At 47.4% G+C, this 23850-nt stretch overlaps 1 protein-coding gene across 1 annotated transcript in view; it reads right to left on the bottom strand.

The window, feature by feature from the left end:
• LOC121539408 (clathrin interactor 1) overlaps nucleotides 1–20026 on the bottom strand; it is a 42083-nt gene extending 22057 nt beyond the window's left edge. The window contains exons 1-4 of the mRNA XM_041847891.2: nucleotides 19849–20026; nucleotides 11396–11500; nucleotides 11120–11216; nucleotides 10230–10338 (exon numbers count right to left, since the gene is read on the bottom strand). Coding sequence (XP_041703825.2) covers nucleotides 10230–10338; nucleotides 11120–11216; nucleotides 11396–11500; nucleotides 19849–19889 — 352 coding nt within the window. The 5' untranslated portion in view covers nucleotides 19890–20026. The remainder of the gene's footprint in view (nucleotides 1–10229; nucleotides 10339–11119; nucleotides 11217–11395; nucleotides 11501–19848) is intronic.
• Between the last annotated feature and the right edge of the window lie 3824 nt (nucleotides 20027–23850).

The following is a 23850-nucleotide window of genomic DNA, read 5'->3' as shown; positions in this document are numbered from 1 at the left end:
TGAAGAGAGAGAGCGGACGACTTCGGACAGAGAGAGAGACAGACGACGACAGAGAGAGAGAGAGAGGCAGAGAGAGACGGCGACAGAGAGAGACAGACCGCAGAGAGACAGACGGAGACAGAGAGAGACCGACGAGCGGACAGAGAGAGACAGACGACGGACAGAGAGAGACAGACGGACAGAGAGAGAGCGCGGACAGAGAGAGACGCGCAGAGAGAGACAGCGCGGACAGAGAGAGAGACCCGGAAGAGAGAGAGACAGACCGACAGAGAGAGAGAGACAGACCACAGAGAGAGAGAGAGAGAGAGAGGCGGACGACAGAGAGAGAGACAGACGCGAGGACAGAGAGAGAGAGACGGTGGACAGAGAGAGAGAGACGGACAGAGAGAGAGAGAGAGGACACATGACAGAGAGAGAGCGACATGGCAGAGAGAAGAGACGGCGGACAGAGAGAGAGCGACGATGGACAGAGAGAGAGAGACGGGACGGACAGAGAGAGAGAGAGAGGGCGAGACAGAGAAGAGAGAAGACGCAGGCAGAGAGAGAGAGAAGACGGAGACGAGAGAGAGAGAGAGACGGCGACAGAGAGACGACTGGACAGAGAGAGAACCCATCATATATTCATTTCTTATTTTTTTTATGAATATATATATTCATGTTATCCGCAATATATATTTCCGTATAGACTATTTGTTTTATCGGACATATATTTTAAGACATGATTTATCGCATATATATATGTTTTAGCATATATATTCGTTTTACACATAATTCCGTTTTATCGGATATATCGACAGATATATATGCAAGATATTCATTGTGACGCTATCGCATATATGTACTTTATATTTTCACCAACGGAGAGAGGACGCCTAGACAGAGAGAGAGACAGACGGGCGCACAGAGAGAGAGACGAACGGACAGAGAGAGAGAGACAGCAGAGAGAGACACGGACAGAGAGAGAGACGACATGGACAGAGAGAGACAGAGGACAGAGAGAGACACGAGAAGACAACGAACAGAGAGAGAGACGAGACAGAGAGAGAGACGACGGACAGAGAGAGAGCGACGAGTGACAGAGAGAGAGAGACGGACAGAGAGAGAGAGGACGGCGGACAGAGAGAGAGCATGAGACCAGAGAGAGACAGCAGGACAGAGAGAGAAGCCAGTGACAGAGAGAGACAGACGGCGGACAGAGAGAACAGACAGACTATACAGAGAGAACAGACGAGAGAGAGAGACCGAACAGAGAGAAAACGCGACAGAGAAACAGAGAGCGGACAGAGAGAGACAGACGGCGACAGAGAGAGAGAGACGACGGCGGACAGAGAGAGACAGACCGGACAGAGAGAGACAGACGACGACAGAGAGAGACAGACGGACAGAGAGAGAGAGACGGACAGAGAGAGACAGACGGGGACAGAGAGAGAGACAGACGACGGACAGAGAGAGAGCGACAGACAGAGAGAGAGCGACAGACAGAGAGAGAGCAATGGACAGAGAGAGACCGACAGGCAGAGAGAGAGACGAAGCGGACAGAGAGAGAGACAGAGGGACAGAGAGAGAGAGAGACACGGACAGAGAGAGAGACATACAACAGAGAGAGACAAGAGACGAGACAGAAGACGTATGACAGAGAGAGACGCACGCAGGACAGAGAGAGAGAGCCACGCAGACAGAGAGAGAGAGAGCGAATGGACAGAGAGAGAGATGACAGAGAGAGAGAGCATGGGACAGAGAGAGAGCGATCGTGACAGAGAGAGAGCAGAGCACGATGGACAGAGAGAGAGTTTAACATGACAGGAGAGAGAGACGACGAGACAGAGAGAGAACAGACTAGACAGAGAGAGAGACGACCTATGACAGAGAGAGAGAGCCGACGGAACAGAGAGAGAGCGACGACAGAGAGAGCGATATCAGAGAGAGAGAGCGAGATGAAGAGAGAGCGAGATCTAAGGAGAGAGCACATGACAGAGAGAGAGCGACGATGACAGAGAGAGACAGACGACAGAGAGAGAGCGACAAGGGACAGAGAGAGAGACGATCATGGACAGAGAGAGAGAGCGGCGGACAGAGAGAGAGACGGGACAGAGAGAGAGAGGACAGAGAGAGGAGACATATGACAGAGAGAGAGAGACGATTACGGACAGAGAGAGAGAGCGACGGCGGACAGAGAGAGAGAACAGACGGAGGAGAAGAGACAACAAGACAGAGAGAGAGAGACAGACGAAGCGACAGAGAGAGAGAATGGGGACAGAGAGAGAGAGCGACACGATGGAAACTTATATTAAGATATTATTACTCAAGATATGCGAGTAATAGTTCTTGTCTGAGAGATATACATAGCACAGAAATGACAGAGAGAGAGAGACGCCGAAGAGAGAGAGACAGGCAGAGAGGCCGACAGAGAGAGACGAAAACAGAGCGAGCAGAGAGGGCAGGACAGAGAGAGAGAGCCGGGACAGAGAGAGACAGCACGAGCAAGACAGAGAGAGAGCACGACGATGGACAGAGAGAGAGACAGCGATGTACAGAGAGAGAGACAGATCGTGGACAGAGAGAGAGACAGACAGAGAGAGAGACAGAGAGAGAGACGACGGGCACAGAGAGAGACAGACACGGACAGAGAGAGACAGACGGGACAGAGAGAGAACAGCCGGACAGAGAGAGACAGACGGTACAGAGAGAGAGAGCGAAGACAGAGAGAGAGAGCGACAGAGAGAGAGAGCGAAACAAGAGAGAGCACTGAAGAAGAGAGCGACGATGACAGAGAGAGACGATGACAGAGAGAGAGACGACGATACAGAGAGAGAGACAGACGTGGACAGAGAGAGAGACAGACGAGGACAGAGAGAGAGACAGACGCAGGACAGAGAGAGACAGACGGCGGACAGAGAGAGACAGACGGCGGACAGAGAGAGACAACGCCCGGACAGAGAGAGAGACAGAGACAGGACAGAGAGAGACAGACGGCTGGACAGAGAGAGACAGACGGCACAGAGAGAGACAGACGACGGACAGAGAGAGACAGACGGACAGAGAGAGACAGACGTGACAGAGAGAGACAGACAGCGGACGAGAGAGACAGACCGGGGACAGAGAGAGAGCGACGCGACAGAGAGAGAGCGACTATGGACAGAGAGAGCAGAGCGAGCGGACAGAGAAGACCAAGGACAGAGAGAGAGACAGGACAGAGAGAGACGGAGAGAGAGAAGAGAGAAGAAACAGAGAGAGCGATCGTGCACAGAGAGAGAAGAGAGAGAGGCGACTATGACAGAGAGAGAGAGCTTACCAGACAGAGAGAGACGACTATGACAGAGAGAGAGAGCGACGCATGACAGAGAGAAACGCAGACAGAGAGAGAGAGAGACAGACGATACAGAGAGAGAGAGAGACGCAGACAGAGAGAGAGAGAGGTATATGACAGAGAGAGAGAGCACAGGACAGAGAGAGAGAGATCGACGTGACAGAGAGAGAGACAGAGAAGCGAAGAGAGAGAGCGACATGGACAGAGAGAGAGAGCTCTACAGCGACAGAGAGAGACCGTCGATGGACAGAGAGAGAGCGACGCACAGAGAGAACGCCAACAGAGAGAGAGAGCAACAGTGGACAGAGAGAGACAACAGCGGACAGAGAGGAACGAATGACAGAGAGAGAGACTGGGGACAGAGAGAGACCAGAAGAGCTACAGTATAGAGAGAGTACATGACAGAGAGAGGCGACGTCATGGACAGAGAGAGAGACAGACGACATGGACAGAGAGAGAGACGGAGCGCGAGAAGAGAGAGAGCGGGTGACAGAGAGAGCGAACAGAGAGAGACAGACGAACAGAGAGAGAGCGACGAGAAGACAGACGACAAGGACAGAGAGAGACAGATCAGGACAGAGAGAGACAGACTACGGCAGAGAGAGACAGACAGGACAGAGAGAAGAGCGGACGAGAGAGACAACGGCACAGAGAGAGAGACGAGGACAGAGAGGAACGACGTGACAGAGAGAGAGAGACGACAGGGAGAGAGACGAGACGAGAGAGAGACGACAGAGAGAGAGACGACGACAGAGAGAGAGAGACGACGAGGAGAGAGAGAGACTACGGACGGAGAGAGAGAGAGAGGACTGTGGACAGAGAGAGAGAGACATGACAGAGAGAGAGCGACGTGACAGAGAGAGAATGATTGGACAGAGAGAGACAGACGAATGACAGAGAGAGAGAGACGGGACGAGAGAGAGACGAGAGAGAGGTGGGACAGAGACGGAGAGAGACGACGATGGACAGAGAGAGAGACGACAGAGATTTGGACAGACAGAGAGAGACAGACGCAGGACAGAGAGAGAGACGACGAAGTGACAGAGAGAGACAGACTACAAGAGAGAGACCGACGGACAGAGAGAGAGAGCTGACAAGAACGAGGGAGCGACAGACGGACAGAGAGAGACAGACGCGACAGAGAACACCGGAAGAGAGACGATTTATGGACAGAGAGAAGCAGACGAAGAGAGAACAGACGGCTTGACAGAGAGAGAGCAACACAGAGAGAGAGAACCAGCGGACAGAGAGAGAAACGATGACAGAGAGAGACAGACGGACAGAGAGAGAGAGACAGACGGACAGAGAGAGAGAGACGCGGACAGAGAGAGAGAGACGCGGACAGAGAGAGAGAGAGCGACGTGAGAGAGAGAGCACAAGGACAGAGAGAGAGGACAAGACAGAGAGAGAGCGACTGCGGACAGAGAGAGAGATGGAAGGAGAGGAGAGCGGGCGGACAGAGAGAGAGAGAGAGAGAGAGATGGCGGACAGAGAGAGAGAGAGACAGACGGCGGACAGAGAGAGAGAGAGAGAGACGGAGGACAGAGAGAGAGAGAGAGATATATTGACAGAGAGAGCAGACGGGTGACAGAGAGAGAGGACGACAGGACAGAGAGAGAGAGCGAAGGAGGCAGTTCGGTAAATATTTCATTTACCACAACATATATTCTACTGATATATACACGTTTACGGCATATAAAACCAGACATATATATACAGGTTTGACCGACAGATATAGACGTTTTAGCCATATTCGTTACACAGTATATATGTCACGCAGACAGAGAGATAGATCTACTGCAGAGTATGACACCGACAGAGAGAGAGAGCAGACATGACAGAGAGAGAGAAGAGAAGAGACCAGACGGCGACAGAGAGAGAAGACGGACGTTGACAGAGAGAGAGACAGACGGGACAGAGAGAGAGACAGACAGAGAGAGAGACAGACGGCGGACAGAGAGAGAGAGACAGACCAGGACAGAGAGAGACAGACGCGTGACAGAGAGAGACAGACCCGACAGAGAGAGACAGACGCCGGACAGAGAGAGACAGACGGGCGACAGAGAGAGAGCGCGACAGCGAGAGAGAGGGCAACGGATGACAGAGAGAGAGAGCGACATGGACAGAGAGAGAGAGAGCGATCATGACAGAGAGAGAGCGACTAGGGACGAGAGAGAGAGCGAGACAGAGAGAGAGCGCATACAAAGAGAGAGAGACAGACGGAGGACAGAGAGAGAGACAGACGTGACAGAGAGAGAGACAGACGACAGAGAGAGAGAACAGACGGGGACAGAGAGAGAGACAGACGGCCGGACAGAGAGAGACGACGGAAAGACGACAGAGAGAGAGAACGCCATGGACAGAGAGAGAGACGGCGGACAGAGAGAGAGCGATTATGACAGAGAGAGAGAGCGACCAACAGAGAGAGAGAGGCGACGACGGACAGAGAGAGAGCGCGATGACAGAGAGAGAGAGACACAGACAGAGAGAAGAGAGAGAGCGGGACAGAGAGTTAGAGACGCAAGAGAGAACGAGGAGAGACAGCATGAGAGAGAGAGAGACTACTATGGACAGAGAGAGAGCAACAGAGAGAGAGAACGCATGAAGAGAGGGAGGAGACGTCAGACAGAGAGACGACGCGGACAGAGAGACGGAGAAACCACGACAGAGAGAGAGACGGCGACAGAGAGAGAACACCTGGACAGAGAGAGCAAGAACGTGAAAGAGAGAGAGAGCAGATCATGACAGAGAGAGAGACAGACCCAGGAGACGAGACGAGAAGACAGACGGCGGACAGAGAGACAAAGAAGAGAGAGACCACAGAGAGAGACAGACCGGACAGAGAGAGACAGACGGCACAGAGAGAGACAGACGCGGACAGAGAGAGACAGACGATGACAGAGAGAGAGACAGACCGATGGACAGAGAGAGACAGACGGCGGACAGAGAGAGACAGACCAGGACAGAGAGAGACGATCCGACAGAGAGAGACAGACGGCACAGAGAGAGAGACAGGAGGAGACGAGGAGAAGAGAGGGAGAGAGAGAGAGACAGACAGAGAGAGAGAGACAACACAGAGAGAGATTTAGAGAGAGGGCGGGAGAGAGAGAGACGGGACAGAGAGAGAGAGAGAGGCGACAGGAAGAGAGAGAGCGACTACGGACAGAGAGAGAGAGACGATCATGACAGAGAGAGAGAGAGCGGACAGAGAGAGAGAGAGACAGACGGCGGACAGAGAGAGAGAGAGAGACGGAGGACAGAGAGAGAGAGATATGGATGGAGAGAGAGACAGACGCAGACAGAGAGAGAGAGCGACATGCGTAGACAGAGAGAAGGCGCACAGCGACGAGAGTATGTTTAATTTACTACAGTGACAGAGAGATTAACAGGTTTTACAGATTATATATGTTTTATCGGTGTATATATATATATGTTTTAGTACATATATATACGTTTTATCAGCATATATATAAATTATTACATATATATTTCAGTTGACAAGTATATATATACTTTTTACCCATTATATACGTTATCAGAGAGGAGAGAACAAGCAGACAGAGAGAGAGCAGCACAAGAGAGAATACATGACAGAGAGAGAGAGCGACATGACAAGAGAGAGCACACGACGGACAGAGAGAGAAGCAGACGCGACAGAGAGAGAGACGACGATGGACAGAGAGACAGACGACGGACAGAGAAGAGACAGACGCGAAGAGAGAGAGAACAGACGGGACAGAGAGGGACGGACAGAGAGAGAGACAGACGTGACAGAGAGAGAGAGACAGACGGGCGACAGAGAGAGACAGACGCGACAGAGAGAGACAGACGGCCGACAGAGAGAGCAAGACGTATGACAGAAGAGAGCGAGACGGGAGAGAGCAACGGGGACAGAGAGAGAGAGCGACTATGACAGAGAGAGAGAGAGCGACGGACAGAGAGAGAGAGCGACAGCGGACAGAGAGAGAGAGCGACAGCGGACAGAGAGAGAGAGCGACGGCGGACAAAGAGAGAGAGACAGACTGCGGACAGAGAGAGAGACAGACGGCGGACAGAGAGAGAGACAGACGGCGGACAGAGAGAGAGACAGACGGCGGACAGAGAGAGAGACAGACGGCGGACAGAGAGAGACAACGGGACAGAGAGAGAGAGACGTCAGACAGAGAGAGAGACGATGGACAGAGAGAGAGCGACAATGACAGAGAGAGAGAGCGACGTGCGGACAGAGAGAGAGCGCGTGACAGAGAGAGAGACACTATGATAGGAGAGAGAGCGATGACAGAGAGAGAGCACGTGACAGAGAGAGAGAGACAACAGAGAGAGAGAGACAGACGGCGACAGAGAGAGAGACAGACATGACAGAGAGAGCACACGCAGCGGACAGAGAGAGACAGACCCGGAGACAGACCGGAGACAGAGAGAGAGAGACACGAGAAGAACAGAGAGAGAGAGCAATGTGACAGAGAGAGAGAGCACGGACAGAGAGAGAGACGGGACAGAGAGAGAGACGGCGGACAGAGAGAGAGAGCGACGGCGGACAGAGAGAGAGAGCGACGGCGGACAGAGAGAGAGAGCGACGGCGGACAGAGAGAGAGCGACAGCGGACAGAGAGAGAGCGACGGCGGACAGAGAGAGAGAGCAGCGGACAGAGAGAGAGAGCCGGCGACAGAGAGAGAGCCGGCGGACAGAGAGAGAGAGCACAAGAGACAGAGAGAGGCGACGGCGCCGGACAGAGAGAGAGAGCGACTAGCGGACAGAGAGAGAGAGCGACGCGTGACAGAGAGAGAGAGACAGACAGGACAGAGAGAGAGCAACGGCGGACAGAGAGAGACAGACAGTGGACAGAGAGAGACAGACGAGCTGGACAGAGAGAGACAGACGAGGACAGAGAGAGACAGACGGTGACAGAGAGAGACAGACGACGGACAGAGAGAGAGCAGACGACAGAGAGAGACGAGCGGCGACAGAGAGAGCAGACGGCGGACAGAGAGAGACAGACGGGCGGACAGAGAGAGACAGACGGCGACAGAGAGAGACAGCCAGACAGAGAGAGACAGACGATGGACAGAGAGAGGCGACCCGGACAGAGAGAGAGCAGACTAGAGAGAGAGAGCGACGGCGGACAGAGAGAGAGCGACGGCGGACAGAGAGAGAGACAGCGGACAGAGAGAGAGCGACAGCGGAGAGAGAGCAACAGCGGAGAGAGAGAGAGACAGAGGACAGAGAGAGAGAGCGACGGTGGACAGAGAGAGAGCGACGGTGGACAGAGAGAGAGAGCGACGTGACAGAGAGAGCGACGATGACAGAGAGAGCGACGGCGACAGAGAGAGAGCGACGGCTGAACAGAGAGAGAGAGCGACGACAGAGAGAGAGCGACGATACAGAGAGAGAGCGACGAGGACAGAGAGAGAGAGCGACGTGACAGAGAGAGAGAGCGACTATGACAGAGAGAGAGCGACGATGACAGAGAGAGAGCGACGGGACAGAGAGAGAGAGACGGACAGAGAGAGAGCGACGGACAGACAGAAGAGAGAGACGAGGACAGAGAGAGAGAGACGGCGGACAGAGAGAGAGAGACGGCGGACAGAGAGAGACAGACGGCGGACAGAGAGAGAGAAGACGGCGGACAGAGAGAGAGACAACGGACGGACAGAGAGAGACGACGCGGACAGAGAGCGACAGACGGGACAGAGAGAGACAGACGGCGGACAGAGAGAGAGCGACGGCGGACAGAGAGAGAGAGACGGGACAGAGAGAGACGACGGACAGAGAGAGCGACAGCGACAGAGAGAGAAGGAAGAGAGAGCGACAGCGGACAGAGAGAGCAGCGAGAGCGGACAGAGAGAGCAGCGAGAGAGGGAGACAGCGGAAGAGAGAGAGCTTGACAGAGAGAGCGGCGACAGAGAGAGCGACGGATGAGAGAGAGCGACTACGACAGAGAGAGCAGCATGACAGAGAGAGCGAGACAGAGAGAGCGACAGACAGAGGCAGACAGAGAGAGCGACGATGGACAGAGAGAGAGCGACTTTACGGACAGAGAGAGCGACAGAGAGACGACGGACAGAGAGAGCGACGATGACAGAGAGCGATGATGGACAGAGAGAACGATTATGGACAGAGAGCGACGACAGAGAGCGACGATGACAGAGAGAGACGATCATGACAGAGAGAGAGACTCCGGACAGAGAGAACAGCGGACAGAGAGAGACAGACTGCGGACAGAGAGAGACAGACATGACAGAGAGAGAGCATGACAGAGAAGATCATGGACAGAGAGAGAGCGACGGACAGAGAGAGAGCGACGGCGTGACAGAGAGAGAGACTACGGACAGAGAGAGAGAGACGGAGGACAGAGAGAGACGACGGACAGAGAGAGAGACAGACGGCGGACAGAGAGAGACAGACGGCGGATATAGAGAGACAGACGAGGACAGAGAGAGAGACAGACGACGGACAGAGAGAGACAGCGGACAGAAGAGAGCGACGCGAGAGAGACACAGCGAGAGAGAGAGAGACAGAGGACAGAGAGGCGCACAGAAGCGACAGCGACAGAGAGAGCGACGGACGGACAGAGAGCGACGATGACAGAGAGAGAGAGCACGGGACAGAGAGAGAGCGACGGCGGACAGAGAGAGAGCGACGGCGGACAGAGAGACAGCGACAGCAGAGAGAGAGACAGCGACAGCAGAGAGAGACCGCAGACAGAGAGAGTGACCGCAGACAGAGAGAGTGACCGCAGACAGAGAGTGACCGCAGACAGAGAGAGTGACCGCAGACAGAGAGAGTGACCGCAGACAGAGAGAGTGACCGCAGACAGAGAGTGTGACCGCAGACAGAGAGAGTGACCGCAGACAGAGAGAGTGACCGCAGACAGAGAGAGAGACCGCAGACAGAGAGACAGAGATAGAGAGAGAGTACTTGCCTACGAAGTGGTAGCTCTCTAGAGATCGTAGGTCATAGATGTGTTCTCTGCCGCTGGTGACAACTCTCTCTGAACCGTTCCTGATGAGGTGGGACAACAACAGCAGAGACTGGGGGAGAAGAGATGGAAAACTGTTGTTATAACTTCTTATGAGCGACAGACAGCGGACCTCTATGTCATGTTTAGAGAGCAGATCTCGGCCCTCGAGGTCTGGAGTTGAATAGCTATAGCTTATTTCTTGGTTATAAAAAAAAAAGAAAGTCACTCTATATGCTCCCAAACTAACCAAGGTTTACCCATTCAATTGTTGGAAGCATACAGGAGTGTACAAAACATTAGGAACACCTGCTCTTTCCATGACATAGGCTGACCAGGTGAATGATATGATCCCTTATTGATGTCACTTGTTAAATCCACTTCAAATCAGTGTAGATGAAGGGAAGGAGACAGGTTAAAGAAGGAGTTTTAAGCTTTAAGACATCTGAGACATGGATTGGAGGGTGAATGGGCAAGACAAAAGATTGAAGTGCCTTTGAACAGGGTATGGTAGTAGGTGCCAGGCGCACTGGTTTGTGTCAAGAACGGAAACTCTGCAGGGTTTTTCACGCTCAACAGTTTCCCGTGTGTACTGTATCAAGAATGGCCCACCACCCAAAGGACATCCAGCCAACTTGACACAACTGTGGGAAGCATTGGAGTCAACATGGGCCAGCATCCCTGTGGAACGCTTTTGACACCTTGTAGAGTCCATGCCCCAATGAATTGAGCCTGTTCTGAGGGCAAAGGGGGGGTGCAACTTAATATTAGGAAGGTGTTCCTAATGTTTTGTACACTCAGTGAATATAGTGTGCGACTTTCATGCTTATGACAGGTTATAGGTCCTCTCTGACCTTGTAGACCCTTCTCCAGTTCTTCTTGTTGTCCCTGAGCATCCTGATCCACAGCATGTTCATCACCTCTGGAAACTGCTCATACATAAACGTACATCTGAGGAGGGGGGGGAGAGAGAGACACAGAGAGAGAGAGACAGAGGGAGAGAGGAGGAAGAGGTGTAGAGGGGTTCAGCTACATGGCAACGGGATTCAATTTAAATAAAAATGTTTCCTGTGAAGTAGGAGGTCGCAGACATACAAGGCGGTGTGCTTGTGTGTGAACAGCGCCCCTACCTGGAAATCTCTGCCATCTGCTGTCCTGAAGGTCCCCAGGGGTCATCGTTGGTGGCCTCCCTCACCTTAGACTCCACCTCCGAGTAGTTCATCACCACATTGGTTCTACATGTAAAAGTAAGAGATATTTTAGTGGCTCTTTTCTGAAGAGAATAGGTCGTCAAGCCGGGGACAAAAGGAAGGTCTGCACTCAATTAAGAGTTTTAAAAACGGTCTTATCTGTCTTTATCGAAAAGGCAAACCTAGGCCCAGCATTGGACAGCCTAGCATTTGACAGCCTATTCATGGTAACAGTCAAGACACACAGACTCCATTTACATTACACCATTCTGTCCTCCTGTTTCTCCAGGAACACAGAGTCAAATAACACTCATGACATAACCCTAATGACATCACACAGGCACTCTGAAGACGTTGTGTGTGTGTGTGTGCATACATGTTGAATGCACTGACTAAGTCGCTCTGGATGAGAGCGTCTGCTAAAAGGCCAAAATGTTAAATGTAATGTGCATACTATGGCAGTTGTCCCACGGTCAGGAAAAACAGTTCTTCAGGGCATTAGAGGGGAGAGACCGGGATAAACTGTGTGGAGTGAGGGAGTGTGAGAGAAGCAATGCTGTTTCTTTGTAAATGAAGGGCGGGACGCCACCAAGCAACCTAGTATCAATGTCTGAGTTACACAACTATACATGATCCATAGAGACTACCTACGGTCCGTAATTGACTTGCTTTAAGAGTAGTTTCATACAGTTTCAAAGATGTAAACAAACAGAATAAAAACTACAGCAGGCATAATCACAGTTATTAAGGTCAAGGCTAGGAGCTCGCAGAAAATGTGGAAGCTAAACAAGGAAATGTGTCTGCTTAATCCCAGACCTTGGTTCAAACGGGGCCATTTAGCTAGTCAAACTTTATTTATAGTTCAAATATGGAAAACAGAAACAAATAGCGGACAGAGAGAGACAGCAGAGAGAGACAGCAGAGAGAGAGACATGTCTGCTCAGACATAACCCCATTGAGTAGGACTCAGCTCTCTGCTCAGACATAACCTCAAGCAGTAGCACTCAGCTCTCTGCTCAGACATAACCCCATGGAGTAGCACTCAGCTCTCTGCTCAGACATAACCCCATGGAGTAGGACTCAGCTCTCTGCTCAGACATAACCCCATGCACTAGGGCTCAGCTCTCTGCTCAGACATAACCCCATGCACTAGGGCTCAGCTCTCTGCTCAGACATAACCCCATGCAGAAGGACTCAGCTCTCTGCTCAGACATAACCCCACTGAGTAGGGCTCAGCTCTCTGCTCAGACATAACCCCATGCAGAAAGACTCGGCTCTCTGCTCAGACATAACCCCATGGAGTAGGACTCAGACGGCAGTAAGGTCCGTCAGTTTTTCAATCCCTTATGGCTGAAGTTTGGATTTAGAGAGGGTAAGCTGATCTTAGATATGTGCCTACAACTTCTACCCAGAGCTAGAAGGAGCATAGACTTAGCGTTGCAGTGGGATTGAAGGCATAAAGCAGGCCAAGGTTTTTGGCCCCTCCTCTTACTGGGCGCTGCCACAGACAGACAGACAGACAGACAGCTGAGAAGAGAGGAGAGAGAGGACACCCTCTCTGTGCTTCTGGAGTCAGAGCTTGTACCGTAAAGTACTGTAGTAGACAGAGAGTGACTGTTGTAATGTCAAAGTCATAAATAGCTTCCCTCTTAAAAACTGGGAAACAGCTAGTTGGTGCAACGAGCAATTCAAATAACCTATGAGTTCTTAAAGCTGCAATATGTAACTTTTGGAGCGACCCGACCAAATTCACATAGAAACGTGAGTTATAGATCTGTCATTCTCATTGAAAGCAAGTCTAAGAAGCAGTAGATCTGTTCTATGTGCGCTTTTTCTATCCTTCCCTTTCTCAAGTTTCGTTTTTGCCTATTTTACTTTCGGTTTTGTACACCAGCTTCAAACAGCTGAAAGTACAATATTTTGGGTTATGGAAAATATATTTCACAGTGGTTTAGATGGTACAATGATTCTCTACACCAGGGTTCTTCAATTCCGGTCCTGGAGGGCCGAAACACCTCTGTTTTTCATCCTCTCCTTCTAATCAGGGGCTAATTCAGACCTGGGACACCAGGTGAGTGCAATTAACTACCAGGTAGAAATAAAAAACAGAAGTGTTTCGGCCCTCCAGGACCGGAATTGAAGAACCCTGCTCTACACTATACTTGCTTATTTTGTCACATAAACTGAAATTAGGCAGACTATTAGAATTATAGCAACCAGGAAATGGCGGAGCAATTTCTGCATAGTGCATCTTCAGATAATAAACTGCAGCATGGCTGCCTAGGCCTAAACTCTTTGAAACATAGTGAAAAACCTTATATCGTGATATAGCCTAACATTTAGACAAGACAGTTATCTTTTCTCTTCTCAGTAGACTTGCTAGCTTCCTCTGTCCCACATATCAACCTAATCAAACGGAAGCCTCTGATCTTCTATCTGTGTGTGAGTGTGTGTGTAATCTGACACAATATGGCAAAGGCTTCCGTTTTGTTGCAAGTCTGTCTGCAATGCACACACCAATTCCCTTCATCCTGTGACTAGTCCAAATAAAGTATTTAGGCCTATTTACTTAGTATTGTAACAATTTTTCAATGTGACCGCCGGGAGGACTTAGAAACAAGAATTGCCAGTCCCTTGATTCAGGTCTAGGCCTGTAGATATCCTTCACAGTGAGCCAGCATTCAGTCGCTTTTGTGGAATATGCCTGCACTCTGGTGGGTGTTTCCCACTCACAACGTCTCTACTCAAGGTCCTTATAACTCTGAGCCTCGTTTCCCAGAGCCTTCGTAGTGTTTAGAGCATCGTTTGAACCTTCTTACGATGCATCTTTAGTAGCCGAGGTGTTGTTTTCCCAGAGTTTTTGTTAGTAACATGGCTCTTAAAAACCTTTGCACATCTACGAGTGATCCAGACCACTTGTAGAGCAGCCAAAGTGCATCGTTAGATATTTTTTGCCCTTCCATTAGATATTTTATTTGCAGAAGATCTCCACTAAACATACAGTGCCTTCAGAAAGTATTCATACCCCTTGACTTATTCCACATTTTCTTGTGTTACAGCTTGAATTAAATAAATAAAAATCACCCATCTACACACAATACCCCATAATGAAAGTGAAAACATGCAGATTTTTTTTGCAAATGTATTGAAAATGAAATACAGAAATATTGAATATTGAAGAAATATCGAATATTGTACAATCCAGGTGTGCAAAGCTCTTAGAGACTTACCCAGAATTCAAACCTCTGAGTCAATACATGTTAGTCACCTTTGGCAGCGATTACAGCTGTGAGTCTTTCTGGGTAAGTCTCTAAGAGCTTTGCACACCTGGATTGTACAATATTTGCCCATTATTCTTTTTTATGTAAGCTCTGTCAAATTGGATGTAGATCATTGCTAGACATCCATTTTCAAGTCTTACAATAGATTTAAGCAGATTTCTACTGAACAAAAATATAAACGCAACAGGTAGTGTTGGTCCCATGTTTCATGAGCTGAAATAAGAGATCCCAGAAATGTTCCATACCCACAAAAAGCTTTTCTCTAAAAATGTGTGCACAAATGTGTTTACATCCCTGTTAGTGAGCATTTCTCCTTTGCCAAGATAATCCATCCACCTGACAGATGTGGCATATCAAGAAGCTGATTAAACAGCATGATCATTACACGGGTGCAACTTGTGCTGGGGACAATAAAAGGTAACTAAAATGTTGTCACACAACACAATCCCATAGATGTCTCAAGTTGAGGGAGCGTGCAATTGGCATGCTGACTGCAGGAATGTCCACCAGAGCTGTTGGCAGAGAATTTAATGTACATTTCTCTACTATACGCCGCCTCCAATGTTGTTTTAGAGAATTTGGCAGTACGTCCAACCGGCCTCACAACCACAGACCACATGTAACCACGCCAGCCCAGGACCTCCAAAACCGGCTTCTTCAACTGCGGGATCGTCTGAGACCAGCCACCCGGACAGCTGAGGTGTAGTTCTGTCTGTAATAAAGCCCTTCTGTGGAGAAAAACTCATTCTGATTGGCTGGGCCTGGCTCCCCAGTGGGTGGGCCTATGCCCTCACAGGCCCACCCATGACTGTGCCCCTACCCATTCATGTGAAATCCATAGATTTGGGCCTAATTAATTTCTCAATCGACTGATTTCCCTATTTGAACTAACTCACTGAAATCGTTGAAATTGTTGCGTTTATATTTTTGTTCAGTATAAGTCCAAATTGTAACTAGGCCACTGAGGAACATTCACTGTCTTCTTGGTAAGCAACCAGTGTAGATTTGGCCTTATGTTGTAGGTCATTGTCCTGCAGAAAGGGGAATTCATCTCCCAGTGTCTGGTGGAAAGCAGACAATCAGGTTTTCCTCTAGGATTTTGCATGTGCTTAGCTCCATTCTGTTTATTTTTGATCCTGAAAAACTCCCCAGTCCTTAACGATTACAAGCATACCCATAACATGATGCAGCCACCACTATGCTAGAAAATATGGAGAGTGGTACTCAGTAATGTGTTGTATTGAATTTGCCCCAAACATAACACTTTGTATTCAGGACAAAAAGTTAATTGTTTTGCCACATCTTTTGCAGTATTACTTTAGTGCCTTGTTGTAAACAGGATGCATGTTCTGGAATATTTTTAGCTTCCTTCTTTTCACTCTGTCAATTAGGTTAGTATTGTGGAGTAACTACAATGTTGTTGATCCATTCTCAGTTTTCTCCTATCACAGCCATTAAACTCTAACTGTTTTAAAGTCAACATTGGCCTCATGGTGAAATCCCTGAGCAGTTTCCTTCCTCTCCGGCAACTGAGTTAGGAAGGCCACCTGTATCTTTGTAGTGACTGGGTGTATTGATAGACCATCCAAAGTGTAATTAATAACTTCACCATGCTCAAAGGGATATTCAATGTCTGCTTTTTTATTTTTTTAACCTATCTACCAATAGGTGCCCTTCTTTGGAGGCACATACAGATAATTGTATGTGTGGGGTACAGAGATGAGGTAGTCATTCAAAAATCATTTTAAACACCATTATTGCACACAGAGAGATGTCCATGCAACTTATTGTGTGACTTGTTAAGCACATTTTTACTCCTGAACTTATTTAGGCTTGCCATAACAAAGGGGTTGAATACTTAGACTTTTAGACATTTCAGCTTTTTATTTTAAATTAATTTGTGAACATTTCAAAAAACATAATTCCACTTTGACATTATGGGGTATTGTGTGTAGGCCAGTGACAAAACATCTCAATTTAATCCATTTTAAATTCAGGCTGTAAAAACAAAATGTGGAAAAAACCAAGAGGTGTGAATACTTTCTGAAGGCACTGTAGAATCAAGATCAGAACGAAGTTGACTACAAATACAAAGTTGCCAAAGTATTTGCAATGTTTACAAACAAGTGAAGGATAAAATGATGCTACAAATGAAAACTGAGATGACTGCAATAAAATATACATAGGCTACATGGGCCTATATACAGTTGAAGTCGAAAGTTTACATACACCTTAGCCAAATTCACAATTCCTGACATTTAATCCTAGTATAAATTCCCCGTCTTAGGTCAGTTAGGATCACCACTTTATTTTAAGAATGTGAAATGTCAGAATAATAGTAGAGAGAATGATTTATTTAAGCTTTTATTTATTTCATCACATTCCCAGTGGGTCAGAAGTTTACATACACTCAATTAGTATTTGGTAGCATTGCCTTTCGGCTTGCAAGCACCCCCTTTTACCTCCAAACATAACGATGGTCAATATGGCCAAACAGTTATATTTTTGTTTCATCAGACCAGAGGACATTTCTCCAAAAAGTACGATCATTGTCCCCATGTGCAGTTGCAAACCGGTCCTGTGTTCTGGGATTGATTTGCACTTTTCGCACCAAAGTACGTTCATCTCTAGGAGACAGAACGCGTCTCCTTCCTGAGCGGTATGACGGCTGCGTGATCCAATGGTGTTTATACTTGCGTACTATTGTTTGTACAGATGAACGTGGTACCTTCAGGCGTTTGGAAATTGCACCCAAGGATGAATCAGACATGTGGAAGTCTACAATTATTTTTCTGAGGTCTTGGCTGATTTCTTTTGATTTTCCCACAATGTCAAGCAAAGAGGCACTGAGTTTGAAGGTAGGCCTTGAAATACATCCACAGGTACACCTCCAATTGACTCAAATGATGTCAATTAGCCTATCAGAAGCTTCTAAAGTCATGACATCATTTTCTGGAATTTTCCAAGCTGTTTAAAGGCACAGTCAACTGAAATAATCTGTCTGCAAACAATTGTTGGAAAAATTACTTGTGTCATGCACAAAGTAGATGTCCTGCCAAAACTATAGTTTAACAAGAAATTTGTGGAGTGGTTGTAAAACGAGTTTTAATGACTCCAACCTAAGTGTATGTAAACTTCCGACTTCAACTGTAGGCCATTTCATGTTCAATCAAATGAGTTATATTTTGTGACTAGGCTACTGTCTGTAACTTTTGCCTCAATGTCTTTCATGATGTGTGACAACATGTGCGCAATGATGTGCTCAATCTGTGATTTAGTGCATTATTATTGGGTAAGCATAATAAGCCACCTCAATAGCGTATTTGCAGCCATAGGTGGTAATATCCCTCTAGGAGCTGATCCGTCATCAGTATTGAGGAATAATTTGAATTATAAGGTAAGATTTGAATGGAGAAAGCTGATCCGGGAGCAGCGCTGGTTTCTTTTGATCATATCCGTATTGACACATAGTCTAAGGACGCATTTAACGAACGTTCTCTATACGTGCTTGTTTGGGAAACACTTAAAAAGTTGGCTCTTAAATAATGATTATCTCTCTCTCTACTTTTTGCAGGAATGCATTCTTGGACAGGAACCGTGCGCTCCTGCTGTTGCCACAGCTTGCCAAACCAGCCGTTGAAGTGGAGATTGCATAACCCCACTACTTCCCAGAGCTCTACCATAGGCCTCTGTGTGTGTGTGCTGTATGGTCTCTCTCAGGTCATTACTCAGCAGTGAGGGGAAGTAAACTATACGAGAGGAGGACAAAAGAAAACAATAAGCCGGCTAAACCAGGTGTGGCTCTCGCTCAGAGGTGGAACCATTCAGCCATTCATTCAAGCCTTTAGTTTCAATCTCTGCTGACAGCGACCGTACAAGGCCTAGGCTAATCTTGTTTATTCCTATGAATGCCATGCAATGCAACTGTGCTATGCAATCCACTCTTAGGTTCTGTCCCAAATGGCATCCTATTCCCTATGAGCCCTGGTCAAAAGCAGTGCACTATTTAGGGAAAATGGTGCCATTTGGGACACACCCGCAGATAACTTTATTTTTAACCCAACTCTGGCTAGTTACTCTAGCTAATAAATGTAGAGATAGCAATGTCTTCACAACACAACTGTATGCAGCGTGACATTGCAGCTTGATTGTCCAATCAATCTATAGTTGCATTCAGCAGTTAATTGTTTATCACAGAGTTACACATTACAGTGCTCTCTTGTACTGTATCAACAGCCACTGTGGTTGATAGTGATCTAGGCTCCACCTTTCTGCTTCTGCATGCAAAACTCCTCCATTTTGCAAATGGCCCATACGGCCATATCAAACATACACTAGTCAAATATATTGTAATTGTTTTTATAATTTAGCCTATAGTTAGTATACTAAGAAGTATATAGGTAGCTAGGCAGAAGTTTAAGCGAGTTATCCAGGTGTTCTAGGCTTACTTGGATCATCCTATACTTTGTACAAAATTACAATAAAAACAGTAATACATTATAGTTAAGTCAACTGAGATGTGGCAGTTTTGATAGACCTGTGACATGAGAAAAGCATAACGTTCTGGTTGTTATGCTGGTTACTTTCACACCAGGAAGTTGGCTTTTCAGAATACATCCAATTAGCATTCAAGGCCTTTGCCACAACTAATAGTAGCTATATTTACGTTAAGATTTCCCCTTACGCAAGTACATACGTTTGGTTTTGAGCTGGCTAATTACCCAACTCAGTAAGTTTGCTTACTAGTTAGCCAAACAACAAACTGACAAGTGGCTGTGAAACTGCTCAAAAAATCTAACGTTACGTTGGCTAAGTTACGCTAGCTAATTAGTTAGCTGGATAACAGCCATCTCAGCTATCTAAAAACAGATAACGCGGCTAGCAAGTTAAGTTATCAATCGCTCGTCGGATAGTTCCAGACGAGATTAAATTGGTTAAAATAGTCGAATGGCAAAAAAGTAGATTTTGTCCCGTGTTTTGACTGCCACAACTTGCTACTGAAGCTAACTTGCTAACTAGCTTCCGGCTGCTACGTGACGTCAAAGTGTTGGGTACGTGTCTCTTTCAAACAGGTAAACTCGAGAGTTGAACTCGGATAGTGAGAATACTTACGCTTTATCAACCAATTCCCGGACTTTCCACATGTTCATCATCTTGGCTCTCTACAGCGGGGCTTTCCGCCTCAGTAACCCGTATTCCAGGCTCTCAAAACCCGATAGAGCGGAGCGCTGTCACCGAAATCAAACCTTGAACCAAAGACAGTGTACAGTATGAACTAGAAAACTCTTCACCTCTGACGGGTTACTACGGAGACGTCCTTGTAACGTCACGAGGAAGAAGACATGCGTAGACCAACATAGGATATGTAGTTTTCTCTGTGAGAATAAGGAGAAAGTATCACTTTTGGAATGTGTTTTATGAAGTGAATTAGCCATGCATTCAAAAGGCTAAGTGGTGCTAAATCAGATAATTACATTACCAACCAAGAGGATTTATTTTAAGACATTGATTCCTATACAGAATCTATATTCTAGAAAATGTTTTTTCTTGACTCCTTTTTTAATTGAATTTGACTTCAGAATAAAAGACAACCCTAACCCTAGCTTCATGTCCACACCCCCTGGTTCAACCACATAGACTCAACCCTAACCCTAGCTTCATGTCCACATCCCAGGTCAACCCTAACCCTAACTTCATGTCCACATCCCAGGTCAACCCTAACCCTAGCTTCATGTCCACATCCCAGGTCAACCCTAACCCTAGCTTCATGTCCACATCTCAGTTCAACTCGTTCCCTAGTTAGGGTTGTGGTTGAGGCCAGGGTTTAACCGGGATGTGGAATGGAGCTAGCAGTAGGGTTCAAAATCAAATCAAATCCAATTTTATTGGTCGCATACACATATTTAGCAGATGTTATTGCGGGTGTAGCGAAATGCTTGTGTGACAAGAAGCTAGGGTTAGGGTTGTGGTTGAGGCCAGGGTTGGGTTGAACTGGGATGTGGACATGAAGTTAGGGTTAGGGTTGTGGTTGAGGGTTAGGGTTGAACCAGGATGTGGACATGAAGCTAGAGTTAGGGTTAGGGTTGTGGTTAAGTCTACGTGTTAGGGTTGAAACGGGATGTGGACAAGAAACCAGGGTTAGGGTTGTGGTTGAGGCCAGGGTTGGGTTGAACCGGAATGTGGACATGAAGCTAGGGTTAAGGTTAGAGTTGCGTCTACGGGGTTGAACCAGGGGATGTGGACATGAAGCTAGGGTTATGGTTAAGGTTGAGTCTACGGGGTTGAACCAGGGGATGTGGACATGAATCTAGGGTTAGGGTTGTGGTTGAGTCTACGGGGTTGAACCAGGGGATGTGGACATGAAGCTAGGGTTAGGGTTAGGGTTTACATTTACATTTTAGTCATTTAGCAGATGCTCGTATCCAGAGCGACTTACAGTTAGTGAGTGCATACATTTTTCATACTGACCAAATCGTTCCCTAGCTTCATGGCCACACCTCAGTTCAACTCATTCCCTAGCCTCAACCGTGTGATTGAGTGTGCACGTGTGTGTGTGAGAGAGCACTGCCCTGTCAAGTTTGTCTGTTGAATGCAGCAGCAGGCCTCTCAGTGTTTCATGACATTCTTCCCCTGGGAAAGCAGAAAAATCTCTTACAACACTCTCTCTCTCTCTCTCTCTCTCTCTCTCTCTCTCTCTCTCTCTGTTCTCTGTTCTCTCTCATTCTCGCTCTCATTCTCTCTCTCTCTCTCTCGCTCTCTCTCTCTCTGTTAGTACAAAATAAATAAAGAATGAAAGAAGAGGAAAAATAACCATAAGAGAGGAAAAAAACAATGGAGAGAAAACAAGAGACAGCACTTAACGACCCAGAATGCACTGCACCCAAGGGAGCCACCTCAATTACCACCTCACGTTGGAAGAGGAGGACTGAGATGGAGATGGCTGGGGGGAGGTGAGTGTGTGTGTGTGTGTGTGTGTGTGTGAGAAAGAGACAGAGAGAAAGAGACAGAGAGAGAGATCAACCAGCACTAAACCATGCTATACTCCTCTGGGAGGGTCTAAGTGGGAAGGGATGTTGTTCAGGTGTGTGTGTGTGTGTGTGTGTGTGTGTGTGTGTGTGTGTGTGTGTGTGTGTTCGTGCGTGTGAGTGTGTGCAGCCCAAGCCTTAATGTTTTGGGCTTAAAAAGTCTATCACTGAACATTTATATAAAATAATGGAGAAACCAACTCCATATACCATGGTGTCACATTGCAAGTAAAACATTTGAAGACATTAATGTCCCTCCAGTTCCTATTATTCCTGGCAGTGGATGAATCAGAACTCCACATCTGATGTACAGAAAGAATGAAGACAAAGCTCTCATGTTCTAAATGTAAACAGTAAAAATAGCCTGACCGGCTTCAAAGTCAAATCTGCATTTAGAATATTTGTCCTTCAGAAAATGCTATTTTTCACCAAAACACTGCTTTTGGACATGTAGCCAAATCTCCCTGTTTCGTCCTTTCATATGTGAGCATGAGGAATGCCCGCCACAAAAACTTTTAGACTTCACAGAGAATGAAAACTGCTTTAAGATTAAAACAACATCTTATCTGACGTTCCTGTCAAAGTGTGGGAAAATTACATTTTCATTGAAATGTAGAAATATACTGAACAAAAATATAAACGCAACATGCAACAATTTCAACGATTTTAGTGAGTTACAGTTCATAGAAGGAAATCAGTAAATTGAAATAAATTCATTAGGCCCTAATCTATGGATTTCACGACTGGGCAGGGGCGCAGCCATGGGTGGGCCTGGGAGGGCATAAGCCCACCCACTTGGGAATCAGATCCACCCACTGGGGAGCCAGGCCCAGCCAATCAGAATGAGTTTTCCCCCACAAAAGGGCTTTATTACAGACAGAAATACTCCTCAGCACCCCCCCTCCCCCTCCTCAGACGATCCCGCAGGTGAAGAAGCCGGATGTGGAGGTCCTGGGATGGCGTTGTTACGACGTTGGAGGCGGCTTATGGTAGAGAAATTAACATTAAATTATCTGGCAACAGCTCTGTTGGACATTCCTGCAGTCAGCATGTCAATTGCACGCTCCCTCAAAACTTGAGACATCTGTGGCATTGTGTCGTGTGACAAAATTGCACATTTTAGAGTGGCCTTTTACTGTCCCAAGCACAAGGTGCACGTATGTAATGATCATGCTGTTTAATCAGCTCTTGATATGCCACACCTGTCAGGTGGATGGATTATCTTGGAAAAGGAGAAACGCTCACTAACAGGAATGTGCCCGAAATTTGAGAGAAATAATATTTTTGTGCATATGGAACATTTCTATGATATTTTATTTCAGCTCATGAAACATGGGACCAACACTTTACATGTTGCGTTTATATTTTTGTTCAGTATAAATGAAAAGAGTGAATAGTGAAGAGATGTAGTGGGCACTTCTACCACTAGGGGGCAATGTGGCTATTCAGGTGGATGGACATTACATTTTCGAAGCCGACTTGCCTAAAGCTAGACAGGATAAACAGAACAGTGAGGCTGTGTGTGTGTGTGTGTGTGTGTGTGTGTGTGTGTGTGCATGCTTACGTGGGTGTGTGTGGGGGTATGTGTGTGTGTGTGTGTGTGTGTGTGTGTTTGTGTTTGTGATGACAGAGGGGAGGGGGTGTGTTGACACATATAAGTTCCCATGACAAGTGTGGTCAGAACATAATCAGAGTTTGGAAAGGAAAAAATTATACAGAAATAAATAAATGCATCTCTCTCTCTCTCTCTCTCTCTCTCTCTCTCTCTCTCTCTCTCTCTCTCTCTCTCTCTCTCTCTCTCTCTCTCTCTCTCTCTCTCTTTCTCTCTCTCAGCCATTCTTCTTTCACTGAGGACATATATTTCCAATCCACAGTAACAATCTGTGGTTGTTTTTTCTCTCTTTTACAATGTCATTAGGAAACAATGTTCTCTGTTTGGAACATTAGCTCTTACTTAACAGACTCTCTCTGTGCCCACAGTGTAGTTTCTGGGCCCCTCTGTGTGTGTGTGTGTGTTTGTGTGCATGCATGTGTGTGTGTGTGTGTGTGTGTGTGAGATCTCTCTCTCTCTCTCTGCTGCTATATTTAG

Source organism: Coregonus clupeaformis, chromosome 3 (genome assembly GCF_020615455.1).
Source record: "Coregonus clupeaformis isolate EN_2021a chromosome 3, ASM2061545v1, whole genome shotgun sequence".
NCBI classification, from domain to species: Eukaryota; Metazoa; Chordata; class Actinopteri; order Salmoniformes; family Salmonidae; genus Coregonus; species Coregonus clupeaformis.
Note: the sequence above shows the minus strand (reverse complement) of the source record. Positions and strands in the feature narration are given on the sequence as shown.